The sequence below is a fragment of the Filicampus tigris genome, chromosome 4, assembly GCF_054856515.1.
Source record: "Filicampus tigris isolate MCC_2025a chromosome 4, RoL_Ftig_1.0, whole genome shotgun sequence".
Lineage (NCBI taxonomy): Eukaryota > Metazoa > Chordata > Actinopteri > Syngnathiformes > Syngnathidae > Filicampus > Filicampus tigris.
The window spans coordinates 2242386-2257794 of NC_141220.1; the positions used below are offsets into that span (position 1 = coordinate 2242386).

General features: G+C 39.8%; 1 protein-coding gene across 1 annotated transcript in view; it reads right to left on the reverse strand.

The window, feature by feature from the left end:
• Positions 1-15409, reverse strand: part of agbl1 (AGBL carboxypeptidase 1) — a 95925-nt gene that overhangs the window by 24354 nt on the left and 56162 nt on the right. Inside the window, exons 13-20 of the mRNA XM_086028301.1 lie at positions 13917-14183; positions 12597-12677; positions 12399-12488; positions 10664-10812; positions 7585-7672; positions 7105-7237; positions 6711-6864; positions 230-410 (exon numbers count right to left, since the gene is read on the reverse strand). Of these exons, the coding sequence (XP_085884427.1) occupies positions 230-410; positions 6711-6864; positions 7105-7237; positions 7585-7672; positions 10664-10812; positions 12399-12488; positions 12597-12677; positions 13917-14183 (1143 nt within the window). The remainder of the gene's footprint in view (positions 1-229; positions 411-6710; positions 6865-7104; positions 7238-7584; positions 7673-10663; positions 10813-12398; positions 12489-12596; positions 12678-13916; positions 14184-15409) is intronic.

The following is a 15409-nucleotide window of genomic DNA, read 5'->3' on the forward strand; positions in this document are numbered from 1 at the left end:
TTCATTTCATTTTTAGAGATGTAAATGCTCATTAAATTATCAGTAAAAAATATTTTAGCACTCCAACATATGTTGTGACTAAGCAATATTTTATGACTTGACTTATGACTTGCTTGAATCAAGTAATGGCTTGACTTGACTTCCTTGAAATTTGGTGTTACGGTTTGAGACTTACCTGTGACTTCCACATACTGTAAGTGACTTACTCCCATCTCTGCTCTATACTCACATTCCATTAATGACCCCATCTGGGTTTAGCATGGGAATGATCTTGAAGACAAATGTCTCTCTCAGTGCCTGGGCTATTGGATCACGACTGCAGAGAAACTCTAGGGTGCCTTTCATTACCCAGCTAGCATTGGATTCACCGGGATGAACACGACTTGTCAGCACAATGCAGGGGCGGTTACCTAAAGAGAGACATTGACAGTGTCTAGATTTTTTTTTTTTTAATTTACTGTACAAACTCAAAAACGGTTGACAGTAACATTGTTTCTAAAAGCATATGAGTGTATCCAAGTGATTAATATGGGAATACTTATTTATCAATAAATAATAAATATTTGGTTGCCTAACCAGTGATTCCGAAAACTCCTTTATATCAGTGTTGCATCATTTTTCTTGTCTAACCTCGTAGATTGATCATTAAAATTAAATTAGATATTTCTATAAGCTATCTTTATTTTTCAAATAGGAAAATGTTTATGTGTTACCGGGATCAAGCTGAAGAGAATGGATGAATGGACTATTTCTCAAAAAAGATTGAAACCTTAAAAAAAAACTGTTTTCAGGCCAAAACACAGCCTGAAAACATTTTTTTTTAATATCCGAAGGTTTTAACTTTGAGAGTGTTTGAACAGAGAAAGGTGTGTGGTGAGGGTTCTTACAGCCTTAAGACATAAGAAACAGAAAAATGTCATTAATAAATGAAAAAAACATGAACAAAAAAAAACCTTTATAACAAACGAAAAAACGATAAATTAAAACAATTATTTTTCTTTCCATTTTTGTCAATGAAAAAACATCACTAAAGCTGCGAACAGCTATAAACAGCCCCCGCCACTTTGGGATACTGACACATTAGAATTAGAATTTTGTGAAGTACATAGACTTAAAAACTAGTTAAAACAAGATAAAATATGACCTCTATAAAAGGCAAAAAAAAAAATGGTCAACTTCCTGTTGAGTTTAGAGTAGGGCTCCAGATGTCATTATCTGTCTTCGTAGGTTTTGGTTTATAATTTAGTTTCATGGTATCCTTGTGTTCCTTTTGTCTGTTTATCTGTTAGGTCATTGGGTCCACATGTGCTTGTCATCCCAGTCCCTAGTGTTAGCCAATCAGCTCCCTCCCACTCTTTGTGTCTTGTCCAGGTGTTCCTCGTTGTCTGTATTCAGTTCCGTGCTTTCTTTCAGTCCTCATCGGTTCATTGTAAATTTTCAGTTGTCTGTTAATGTTGCCGTCGTTGCCTAAAGCCTGGTTCACAAGGCCTGATTTTAAAATTGTCTTCCAACATGACTGCCAAACCCTGAGAGACCCCACACGTGACTAGAAAAAAATCACACACATTACAGTTTTGAACCTGCCGTGTGCAGCCTCACGGCCAGATCAACACATCACACACGAACCGCATTGATTCACAGATAATTGGCTCGTCAGACGGAAAATATCGCAAAACCCCTCGAGATTAAACGAGATGTCGGAGTGAACAAACATGGCGGATGAAAAGTCAGCAGGGGTCTCAGGTCGTGTCTTGACGGTGGCACTAGTTTGCAAATTATTTTTAGTGGAAAAAAGTGACAGAAAACGAAAAGATGTTGAGCTCTGTTGTGCCATGGCTGTTTTCATTTTGGATTCCCACTGCGCTTCTTTCGCTTCTTCACTTTTGAAGAAGTTTATTATTTGTTTATTATAGTGTGAAGTCGAAGGCCTTCACACATATGTTATTCCTATAGTTTATTATTATGATTATTATAATTCCACTTTTTAACACATTTTTTGGTGTGCTACTCCTTCTACATTTTTCACCCGATTCACTTCATTCAAGTTTCAAAACATTCAGAAAATTCATGCCTTCCGGGGTAGGAATTTTTTTCGTTCCCCAAATTTACCGTTTCCCCCATATTTTCCATTTTTCACCCCCAAAAAAACCCATTCATTTCCAATGGCACTTTCAACATTTCCCATTTCCACCATTCCAAATTAAAATTCACAAGATTCAACTCGGGCGGCACGGTGGTCGACTGGTTAGCACATCCGCCTCACAGTTCAGAGGTCGTGGGTTCGATCCTGGCTCCGGCCTCCCTGTGTGGAGTTTGCCTGTTCTCCCCGTGCCTGCGTGGGTTTCCTCCGGGTACTCCGGTTTCCTCCCACATTCCAAAAACATGCATGGTAAATTGATTGGACTGTCTAAATTGCCCCTAGGTGTGATTGTGAGTGCGGATGTTTGTCTCTGTGTGCCCTGCGATTGGCTGGCAACCAATTCAGGGTGTCCCCCGCCTACTGCCCAAAGACAGCTGGGATAGGCTCCAGCACGCCCGCGACCCTTGTGAGGATAAGAGGTATGGATAATGAATGAAAGATTCAACTCACATTGGTAAAGCTTTTCAACACACGCACAATTCCTACTTCCCAAAAATTCAAGTTATTCACCCGTAAAAAACGACAAAATTCCATCATTCATTCCCATTGCCATATTCAACAATTCACATTTACATCATTCCAATTTGAAATTCACAACATTCATCTCATTCAACTCATATTGGTCATGCTTTTCAACACACCCCAAAATTACTACTTCTCACACATTCAACTTATTCACACTTAAAAAACCCACAAAAATTCAACTATTCACCATTCATTTCCATTTGCATTCAATTTTTCACATTTACACCTTCCCAATTTCCACAAATTCAAGTCATTCAACTCATTCAACTTAAATTTAGCTTTTCAACACCCCCAAAATTCCTACTTCCCACACATTCAACTCATTCACCTTTAAAAAAACCACAACATTTCACCATTCATTTCCAGTGGACCAGTGTTATTGCCCGTTGATCTCCCCAGTGCGGCGACCATCTTGGAAAGGGACATTAGCTAGACTGGGGATACTCACTCCGAGGTCTCCCCAATGCGGCGGCCATCTTGGACAGGGACATTAGCTAGACTGGGGATACTCACCCCGAGGTCTCCACAGTGCGGCGGCCATCTTGGACAGGGACATTAGCTTGACTGGAGATACTCACCCCGAGGTCTCCACAGTGCGGCGGCTATCTTGGACAGGGACATTAGCTAGACTGGGGATACTCACCCCGAGGTCTCCACAATGCGGCGGCCATCTTGGACAGGGACATTAGCTTGACCGGAGATACTCACCCCGAGGTCTCCCCAGTGCACCGGCCATCTTGGACAGGGACATTAGCTAGACTGGGGATACTCTCCCCGAGGTCTCCACAGTGCGGCAGCCATCTTGGGCAGGGACGTTAGCTAGACTGGGGATACTCACCCCGAGGTCTCCCCATTGCGGCGGCCATCTTGGACAGGGACATTAGCTAGACTGGGGATACTCACCCCAAGGTCTCCACAGTGCGGCGGTCATCTTGGGCAGGGACCTTAGCTAGACTGGGGATACTCACCCCGAGGTCTCCCAAATGCAGCGGCCATCTTGGACAGGCGGCCATCTTGGGCAGGGACATTAGCTAGACTGGGGATACTCACCCCGAGGTCTCCCCAGTGCGGTCGGCCATCTTGGACAGGGACATTAGCTCGACTGTGGAAACTCACCCCGAGGTCTCCACAGTGCGGCAGCCATCTTGGGCAGGGACATTAGCTAGACTGGGGATACTCACCCCGAGGTCTCCCCAGTGCGGCGGCCATCCTGGGCAGGGACAGTAGCTAGATTGGGGATACTCACCCCGAGGTCTCCCCAATGCGGCGGCCATCTTGGGAAGGAACATTAGCTAGACTGGGGATACTCACTCCGAGGTCTCCCCAGTGCGGCGGCCATTTTGGACAGGGACATTAGCAAGACTGGGGATAATCACCCCGAGGTTTCCGCAGTGCGGCGGCCATCTTGGACAGGCGGCCATCTTGGGCAGGGACATTAGCTAGACTGGGGATACTCACCCCGAGGTCTCCCTAGTGCGGTGGCCATCTTGGACAGGGACATTAGCTAAACTGGGGATACTCACCCCGAGGTCTCCCCAGTGCGGCGGTCATCTTGGAGGAGGACCCAAAATCAACAGGAAGTGACCCATATTCAACAGGAAGTGACCTCAAATGACCCGGAAATGAACAGGAAGTGACCCAAATGACCCAGAAATGGTCCGGAAGTGACCCAAATGACCCGGAAACGAACCGGAAGTCTTTTCCTCCCTTCTTATTTTTTATGTCCTCCTCATTCCAGGCTACTCGCTATAATTTGAGGTCATTTAACTTCATTCAACTACATTCAGTATCATTTCAACGCATTCTGCAGTTTTTCATAGAGGTCATCCAACTTCATTCAGTATCATTCGACTTCATTCTTTCTCATTCAACTTCATTCCACTTAATTCTACTTCATTTCAATAAATTACTTTTCATTCAATTCCATTCTAGTTAATTCTTTCTCATTCAACTTAATTCAGTATCATTCAACTTCATTCAAATCAACTTCATCCCACTTATTTCTACTTCATTTCAATTCATTCCTTTTCATTCAATTTCATTCAGCTTCATTCCTCTTAATTCCGAATCATTCAACTTAATTCAGTATCATTCAACTTAATTCAGTATCATTCAACTTAATTCAACTTCATTCCAACGCATTCCGCAATTTTCATTCAGCTTCCTTCGCCTTTTTCTCCAGAAATTGCATCCTCTAGTTGGCTATACGTCATTGTCAACCGGCTGCGTGCTTGTTTGTCCTCGGGGCACAGCACACACGGTGCGAAATAGGGCCCCAAAAATCCAACATGTTGAATATCCCCGATTTTAGGTCGGACGTCCTCCCGAGCGTCCGAGATCAGTCCGAGCACACCACACATGGCAGGATTATCGGCTAAGATTATCTATGAATATTTACAAGAGTCGGCCCGACCTACAATTGTCGGGAGAGGAGATTCGGGGCTAGTTTCGGGCCGATTATGCTGCCGTGTGAACTGGGCTTTAGTCCAAGTCCTTTTGTTTAGTTTCATTTGATCCTTGTTGTTTAGCTCTTTAGTATTATCACAGTACCTCTGTTAGCATTTTTGTTAATAAATTATTGCTCAGCACTCCTGGCTCCCTGCATTTGTGACCTCCAACTGAGCAACTCCTAACACCAGAGGCTTTTTCTAAGTTTTTGGCTGTTACATATGCTTCCAGATTTTGGTAGATCTTAGTGAAACGTTCAAACATTACATATACCAACAAATGTCCCTAGAGCGGTGTAAAATGTACAACCGGGTCTGTTTTGTTAAACTTTTGTTGGGGGCGCTAGTGAGACACTTTAACTCATTCACTGCCATTGACGAATTTGTCTTTTCACAGTCCAGCCATTCAACCCCAGGAAGTTATTTATATATATATTTTTTTCTATTTTTTTCAAACGTTAGGGTAAAAGAGGGTCTGAAAATGCCTGGAAGTGAAGAATTAAAAATTGCACAATAAAAAAAAATGATAAATAGTCATCATCTGGCCAGGCCTGATGTGTGTGCAAATTATCATGAGTTTTCATGCATTTTCAGATTCTCAAAATCAGTGTTGTTTTATTGGTGAACTGGGCGTTGCTTTGTTTTAACAACATAACAGGCCTGAGCTGTCATAATTATCGTGGAGGAGGACCCAAACGCAGGAGGCAAAAACAAAGTGGTATGTTAAGTATTTAATTTAAAAAAAAAAAAAAAAAAAGGCAAGCAAGGCACTGGGACAACAAAAATGTTTGCGTTAAAAAACAACAAGGATCGAAGGACTAAACAAATGCTCGGGAAAAAGAACTCGGACTTGACACAGCAGCAACAGAAAATGACCATTGACAAATGACAGCTGAGTGAACTGACAAGGACTGAAAGAAAGCGGGGAACTAAATACAGACAAGTTGACAAAACAATGAGGAACGCCTGGACAAGACACAGAGGATAGGAGGGAGCTGATTAGCTAACACAAGGGACCTGGGTGACAAGCACAGGTGGACTCAATAACGTAACGAGAGACAGACAAAGGAACACAAGGAAAAACATGAAACTAAAGTCAAAAAACAAACTCAAAAGACAGACTATGACATAAACACTTCTTCTCGTGTGTTACATGCTCCTTTTTTGGGAACTTTTTACTGTTAACTTCTCTTTGACACAGAGGATAGGAGGGAGCTGGTTGGCTAACACAAGGGACCTGCATGACAAGCACAGGTGGACTCAATAACTTAACGAGAGACAGACAAAGGAACACAAGGAAAAACATGAAACTAAAGTCAAAAACCAAACTCAAAAGACAGACTATGACATAAACACTTCTTCTCGTGTGTTACATGCTCCTTTTTTGGGAACTTTTTACTGTTAACTCCTCTTTGTTTTTGTGCTACTTTTATTATTAAAAATTGTTCTCAACTGCTATTGAGCTTTTGTCTGCTTTTAGGTTCCACAATTCATTTTTGACAACTTGTGACATTGGGGCAAAAAAGAAAAAGAACATAAAAATAAATAAATAAATAAAAAACTTGTATTTAAGAGCAAAATTTGAGATTATCACTCACGCATCTGATGAATATCTTTATAGCTCTTGCTGGGAGGACATGCAGTGATGGTGACAAACGGGCAGGCGTTTCCAGCAAGAGTCGGACAAAGAATCTGCTCCCGGAAAAACACCTTCCTGGGATCAACTGATCCATGCAGCAGACGCAGATGAGCCTGATGAACATAAACGATTTCTTTTAAGGATTATACTGCAATTCTGGGAAATTGTTTATTATGGTTATTGAACAAACGTGATAGTGATGTGAATCTTATAAGCATATGCCCTTACTGTTTTAAAATAATGGCAAAATACAGCAGTGTGGAGAAAAAATAGTTTTCGATGAAAGAAAACCACAACAATTGCCAAGATGATATATTTGAAAATAATATAATGACACAAATACTTTCACTGACCCTTAGAGCGGAGTATGTGTAAGGGTAATGGTACGCCAGGTAACAGACATCCTCACTGTATTTGAAGGTGATGGTGAATGTCAGTGTATAAAATGTTGTTCTCTGACTGCCACGCACTGGACAGAAGTAGTTTCTGTAGGATAAAATGCAGAAAAACGAATGAGGCCATGCGCTGCAATCAATTGTCTCATTTGTTTTCATGAAGCATTGAGCTAAAATTTTTGAAATATTTGTCATGGCAATTCATAAAGTTGGGGCCTTGACTGACACATCGGTCTCAATGTTCTCATATTCTCAATTTCTCCATCTACTGTTTCTTCTTGTATAGTAATAACATTAGAAGATCATGTGTGCATTTTTTCAAAGTAAAACACATATAACCATATTGTAAATAATCATTTAATCATCTAGGTTGTGTTCCAGCACACTGCATACAATATTGGAGGTAAAGATGAAGGAATCCGAATAGTCCAGTCTTACCTAAAATAACAAATTTCTGTCCCAGACCTGCACCAATGGGGCCTACCATTTATTGCGTCCCGTACTGAGTAAAGCACTGGCTGCATTCCTGTAGTACACAAATGCACACAAATACTTCAGGAAAAGAAACACCTTGTGTGCTTAATGCAACAACAAATAGAGGTTTAAAGCAAGCATTCCAAGTTTTGTCAAAATTTGACTCATTGTGAAGGTATTTTGTAACTATCAACTTCTCAACTGTACAAGGGTACACTACATTTTAATCTTTAATGTTTTACTGCATAAAAAGTAAACCTGCATAAAAAGAACAGTGATAGGACACGTGAACAATGAGTTACTTTAGTCAGAATCTGCAGGAATCATAATAAATCAACATTAAAGAAACATCTCCACATATTAAGTTCCCAAGCACAGTAGTGACATTTCTATTTCAAACAGCAGACAATAGTTATTTGGTTATTAAATCAAATTGATTTGTTAACTTTTAAAATGTTACAGTCATTACCAATTTACCAATCCAAAAAGAATACAATGAAAGAATGTTCTGGCCTTAAATATGTGCCAAATATTCTCTATGTCGTTAATTGGGGCCATTGTAAAAAGATGTGTGTTGGGTTGTAGTGCAGCACATAACATTTTCTGAGGAATATGTTTCAAACGGTGATACAAGCACCAAATTTAGTTCAGCTTCTTCTTGGACATTCCTCTTTTGAAAAAGCTTGCAGTCCACTTACAAATCAAGATGGTCTCCATATTCGATACAGAACTATTATATTTTGCAATAAATATGCACACTTACCCAATATGGATGGTTTTGGTATTATATAAATTTTTGACCATAGAGAATCCAAATTCGGGACTAAATCTGTCAGAATTGTCTTTTTCCATATTCTGGGTCGAGATACAAATAATCCAAAATTATTTGTAGCTAGCAGGTTTATTTATGTATATGGCACTGGATGAATGATTGGAGTAGGTGTAGATTTTAAATCCGAACCTAGTTATATCGCATACTCGCATGTGCATCATCATACTGTGGCAGATTATCGCTCAGCCTTACAGTAGTACTTCATTCTTTACCCATTAAGATGGCAAAAAAATGGTTGGAGCAATGTTGTACTTGCTGATCAACACTAAAATGGGCAGGGCGGTAAGAGAAGGCGTGGGCCTGAAAGTACTCAGAAGAAGGGCAAATCTAACTCGCCGTGGAGGTCTGCAGTCTGAGTGCTTTTTCTGAAGAAGAATCTGAAGTGAGACATACCATGACCATAAATCTTAACAAAATACTCAATGGGCCTCATTTGGTAATAAATGCCAAGAAATGTTCTTGCGCTGAGCACAAGTTCACTTTATATGCAAAAATCAAAATCATGACACGGCCAATTTTCTTCTCACTATGGTGTGTAGGTTAGTGAATTAGAATTCATCCTAAAAGAGGGGCTCGTGCTTGCTAGCTGCAATCTGCACAAACCGCGCTCCTATTTCCCTATAAAAGGGCATCTGTTTGACGCATCTAAGCCAGTACATGGACGTTTAACGTTGCTAGAGATGGCCCTAAAAGTCCAGTCAAAAAGTATGAGTACATACATACAGTACACCGTATTCGGATGAATGCCAAATAACAGTCATGAATATTTTTATTCTGTCCTGGGAAAAAGAAAACAAAACAGCAGATTGGACACATCATCTATTCAAGTGACAAAGTTTATAGGGCTATATATCTATGGCAATTGGGAAATACTGCATGTATTTTTGTTGTTATCCAAGTTGCATACTTTTGCCTACTTTGCCATGACAAATCTGCATGGGTTACTGTGGTAGCAGAGTGCTGATGTTTGAAATTTCCTTACAAATGTGCAGAGAATTGTGCTTCAGAGTCCAATATGAGTAACAGAACAGATTTGCAAAATTTATCTTAATATACAGTAGATGAATGTTAAAAGCAAAAAGTTTCACATTAAAAGGTGATGAATGAATGAATGAACTAAATCGGGTCAATGGTTAGTAACCCGGAGGATACATCACAATTTTTATCCATGGATGTTGTAGCTGCCATTAGAGTCAGCTTTAAAATAAGCACATTTGCTTTAATCTTTAAAATAAGCACATTTGCTTTAATCTTTAAAATAAGCACATTTGCTTTAATCATGGCGGCACGGTGGATGACTGGTTAGCACATCCGCCTCACAATTCAGAGGTTGTGGGTTTGAGCCCGGCTCCGGCCTCCCTGTGTGGATGTTCTCCCTGTGCCTGCGTGGGTTTTCTCCGGATACTCCGTTTTCCTCCCACATTCCAAAAACATGCATGGAAAGTTGATTGGACACTCTAGGTGTGATTGTGAGTGCGGATGTTTGTTTGTCTCTGTGTGTCCTGCAATTGGCTGACAACCAATTCAGGGTGTCCCCCGCCCACTGCCCTAAGACAGCTGGGATAAGCTCCAGCACGCCCGCGACCCTTGTGAGGAGAAGCGGTATGGATAATGGATGGATGGATGGGTGCTTTAATCATATAATAAATGTTAAGATTTGTTATTTGTGTAACTAAGAACTTTGTTATGTTAATTAACTTCGTGAGTTTTTCTAAAATGGAACCAATAATGATTAATGATTACATTGCTACATCACCTCACGTCAGATAATTGAAAGCCACCTCGAAGAAGAGCTGTTGTAACTGTTGGAACAAGCTGTTTTATCCCTCTCTAGTACATGTGGCCAAGGAGATAACACATTTGCAGTAATTTGCAAACTTTGTGTGTTTATGTGTGAAGCTGCGGGAAAGAAGTGTGCTATCGTTAGATTGCAAGCACGCTAGCGCTAGTCCGCTAGCATGAGGCTCAGCTTTGAATGGCATCCCACATTTGAAGTAAAATTCAAACAGATACAGTACATGTTTTGTGTCTATTTTCATTTACTTATTATTAGTTTGAAGTTGTGGGGAAAAGAGTGATCAAGAGCCAAGGTAAATTATTTTGGAGCAAATTTGAAATTGTAATAGATTTTTTGTTCTTTCCAATCTACCAGGTGCAGTTTAACAGATTTGTTTTACTGTTAGTCAGTATTTACATCACAACTGTTCTCACCATAGTTGAACTGGCTGTTGGTCTTCTCACAGTTGATGATATTGAAACGGTAAGGAACATCAGGCAACATGTTACTGACTTCAAAGTAAAACCACTGAGCGTGCTGGGAACAGTTGGCGTCTGCATTCAATATTAGGTCATATTCATATCTACAGAGGGAAAGAGACCAAATCACCATAAATGATACATACATCAGCAATAAAACCATCAATATTTTTATATTTCCAACAATTATGTGACTAAAAGAGAGGGTACCCGCACAACCCAATACATTTTCCAGACAAACAGACGACACATAAGCATTTCTATTTAAATCTCTATATATTATACTAACCCCCCCCACAAAAACAAAAAGTCTTTACAGTATTATGTTCTATGCAGCCCTACTAGTCTAAACTTGACATTCGGATTAATATTGTGTTTGTGGAATATGACATAACCAGCATAATCCACCTGTTTTTGTCCATCTCAGGGGGCGGCCATTTTGTCACTTGCTGTCCACTGAAAATTACATCACAGTTGCTCAGGGCTCAAATTCCAACAAATCACGCCTCATCTTCAGAAAACAGGCGAGCTGTGATTGGTCATGATATTTTATCCATTAAATCTTATTGATACAGTCATTACCTGAGCTGTGAGCCACTGTGATGTCATTTTCAGTCAACAAAAAGTAACAAAATGGTCACCCCGTGAGATGGCTAAAAACGGGTGGATTTTGCTTCTCAACTCATATTGCACAAACACAATTGTAATCAAAATGCCGTATTTATACTAGTGGGGGCGCATACAACGTATTGTCAAGAAGATTTTTGGGCTGACCTCCCCTTTAACCATCATTGGCTCTGTGTGTGACTCATTGCGATAGTTGTGCTGTCTTTTTTACCCTGAATTAGATCTCAAAATGGTTTGATGAAGGTTACGGTTGGCTGTGAACTCCCCAAACCCCAACATAAAACTTGATGTCTCCTCCAAGCTACCGTGTGTGCAGCCGGACGTTCTGCCTCCAAACACGATTCTCCCAATCACAATTCTCACAGCAGCCACCTGCATTTCTGATTAACGAGTGAAAACCTTTGAGTCGTACAATAGTGTACAAATGATATGTACAGTGTTTATTGTATTGGAATGTCTCTTAAATTGAAAAAAAAAAAACAGACACGAAACTTCTCCCTGCAGCAGCAAGTTGTTGTGTGTGCAATGTGCAGCCTATACACCGTTCCGATTGCAATTCTAACAGGGGCTGCCTTAACGTCATTAACGTGGCAAAAAAATTTCCCTGGATTGTTTTTTGTGTAAAAAAAAAAAAAGGAAAGAAAAAGAAAAACATCTGAACAAGATTGTTATGCTATTTTGGAAGAAGACTATTTTTCAATGGAAGAGTTGTTATGACTGGTTGTTTACATGATGTATCAGTTGCTCTGCAATTGCTATGGTCCTTTTATGCTTTGTCCTTTATGATGTCATATAGGCCTGAAGTCTTACAGTTTAAAAGTTTGAGTTAGAAAGTGACACATTGTCACTAGTACGTTAAACCTTCTCCGAGTGAGGATGCAAACTTTCTTTCAGTCATGATCGCTGTTGTTACTTTGTATTTTTGTTGATAAAGACTTTTTACTCTTCAACTTCCGTGCTTATCTGCATATGGGTCCTAATCCTGATCGTCACAGTTGTTGTCCTTCTCTCCTCCTCACTTAAATGATTGATTGATTTTTTTCCATTACATATGTGGGCATACCTGCGAACCTGAATAGCCTTCCTGAGGTTACCACATTCAAAACTGGAAAAGAATCTCAAGGAGTCTCTGTTGTCAGGTGGAAACTGTAAACTAACAGAAAATAACATTGAAAGAAATTCTTTTTTTTACTAAGCATTTAACAACAAATAAATTGTTCTTTTATGTCATTTTAAACATATTATAGTATTGTTAACCTACCAGTCATCTTCCAAATCAAAGACCACTTGGTTGATTATATCACTATTCAAGAAACGCTGTATGTCTTCAAACACTTTTTGCCTGTCAAAACAAGAAATGATAGTTAGTTGAAGATTAAGTAATAACATCAACTACCCCTTAAATAATTGTTTAACAATATGACCAGCCCGATGAGTTATAATATAAGCACATTTAGTATCAGATAGTATACGGTAGGCCTGGTCAAAGTATGACCGTGGGCCACATTCAGCCCGTCCGTCCACAGTCTATGAACAGGCCTGGCAGTGTTTATGAAGTTGAATTTTCTTTGCTTCGCTCTGCGTCCCACCACTGCAATCGTATCATCTGCGCCGCGCCACACGCAACTGCGCCTGCCCGCGTGAACTATATTGACTTCAATTCAATCGCACCACCACAAACGCCCTCAACGGATTTGGTGTGAATGCAGCATTAGGATCTTTAGCAACACAAGAGGGGTCTTGTGTATTAACAACTCGAGGTTGCTTCAATAACTGCAATGTTAAAGTGAACTAAACATTTCAAGGCACCAAACGTTGATAATATTTTAATTTGGTCAATTCAACAAATAATTGTAACTTTTACTGTTGTGAAAATTGGCTTTCCCACATTCAATAACAAAAAACAAGAGTTTACAAAACTAATTGTAAAACAACAAATTGTTTTGGCGCAAACAACTTGCTTGCTTTGTGCTAACTACCATTGCCTTAAATGTGAATAGTTTATATTTTAAAGTTGTTCCATCTTAAATTCCTGGTTTAGAAAAAATAAAAACAATAAAAATACAACTTGTGGCTTTTACTGTGTGGTTTGTTGATCATTGGCTTTTTTTCTTTCTGCCTACAGACCAAGTGATTCACGAAGGTGTCTGTCTTATTCAGTCTGTTGAACTCTTTTGAGAGAGAAACAATTAACTGTTGATCTTATATTAGAAGGAAACTTCTAAAACGATAAAGAAATAGAACAGGGAGGTTCCACCTCCTGAGGGCCCAATAGCTGATGACATGGTGAGGAAATATGGTCAAAAGGGTTGTCCTTACATACTGTACAGAAAGCACAAAGCGGTTCCATATACTGTATAGTCAATGCAGTCCAGTCAAGCAAAGCCGCTGCATTCACCGCCGCGAACAAACACACGGGAGACAGGGGCGTGTTTCCATCAGTCGTCAGCAAAACGGGCGCCCATAAGTGATAGACTTGCCCGTCTTTCAGAGAGTACAAAGACATAGACATTCACAAACTCCAACCAGTCATCTGAGTGATCCACTACAACATCAATGTTCATATTGTGCATCAGAGTACCTCTGGATGTTGGACTTGCGTGGAGCCATGGGTTCATTTCCTGGTGGGGGGACCTGACCCCAAAAATCAGGGAAAGCAAGGGTGCTGAATCCTGGGACGGATTTGGTTTTGATGGCTGCAGCACGATACATACTGGGTTCATGGTAAGGGATGGCAAGACCATGTATGTTGATTAAATTGTCTATCATGGTAGAGTTATGCGATTTCACATTTTCCTCATTTTTATCCTTGCGGTCATCATTTGTCAGACTAGAGTTGGCTTCTCCCCTAGGATGACAGACACGTTTCAAGTAACAGTTGTTACAAAAACAACAACAACAAAAAACAGGTAAGATGGCAGTAATTCATAAATATAGCTCAAACAAAAGTGACAACACAAAAAAACACAAAAGAAAATGTACAAATGTGTTAGAATGCTGCTTTGTGAGTAAATAACAATGGAAGTCGTTAAAGGAGTCTTTTTTCCTCATATTTTTAAAAAGTTCCCAGATGTACTGATACAATATCTGTGACATGCTTTTGTCAAAATACTCCAAGGTAAAGAATCAAAGGGCACTTTCAGCCCTATTTTCACTCCTGCAAAATGAGCGATTTCTCAATCAACCAAGGCAAAGGTACAGATCAACTGTACATTCATTCATCATTCAAAAGCTTCAAGAGTAAATTATAGTTGTAAGATGCATTTAATTAAGTAAGGAATGCTTAAAAATGATTTAATAGATAGAATAAAGGAGATCCCCAAAAAATCAAAGGTGTAGAGTGGGGCAGCATGGCTCAGAGGTAGAGTGGTGGTCTACCATGCCGAAGGTTGCAGGTTCGATCCTCAACCGTTGTGACCCTGTTAAAGCGTCCTTAAGCAATATGCTGAACCCCCAGTTGCTCCTGATGGTTCATCATCAGTAGGTAAAATGAGGAGCCAGTGTTAAAGCACTTTGACTACTGAAGGTAGAATAGTGAAGTGAAAGCCCATTTACCATTTTACAATACAAACTGAAATTTCAATCAAAAGAAAACAAATTGAATTGAATTGAATGAAAGGATAAATGGAATTAATGTGAAGTCACGTACTGTTTGAGTGGAAAAGGGAGAAATTTGTACATCTCAATGTTAAAGGCTTAACCAGAGAAATAATGTTAAAAAGTTTATAATGAGTTTGTATAACGTATATACAATAATGACAAAACAAAACTGACGGAAAATATAAAGATCCAACGTACTTAAAATATTGGCGACCGTTGACCCTGCTCTAATTTGTGACACATGTATTCTTTCTAAAAGCATTGCTTTAAGGATTAGGAAAATAATTGGTAGGATTGTAAATAATGACCCAGTTGGTTTTATTAGGGGGAGATTTATCAACCTTATTCCTGAGGGATCTCATGTAGAAACAATTATGCGTGTGACTTCTGGTAAGAATTTTGCTATCTGTTACAGTAGGTTTTGTTTCACACAATGGTTTATTTGAAGGTTGTTTCACCCCATTATCTAAGCAA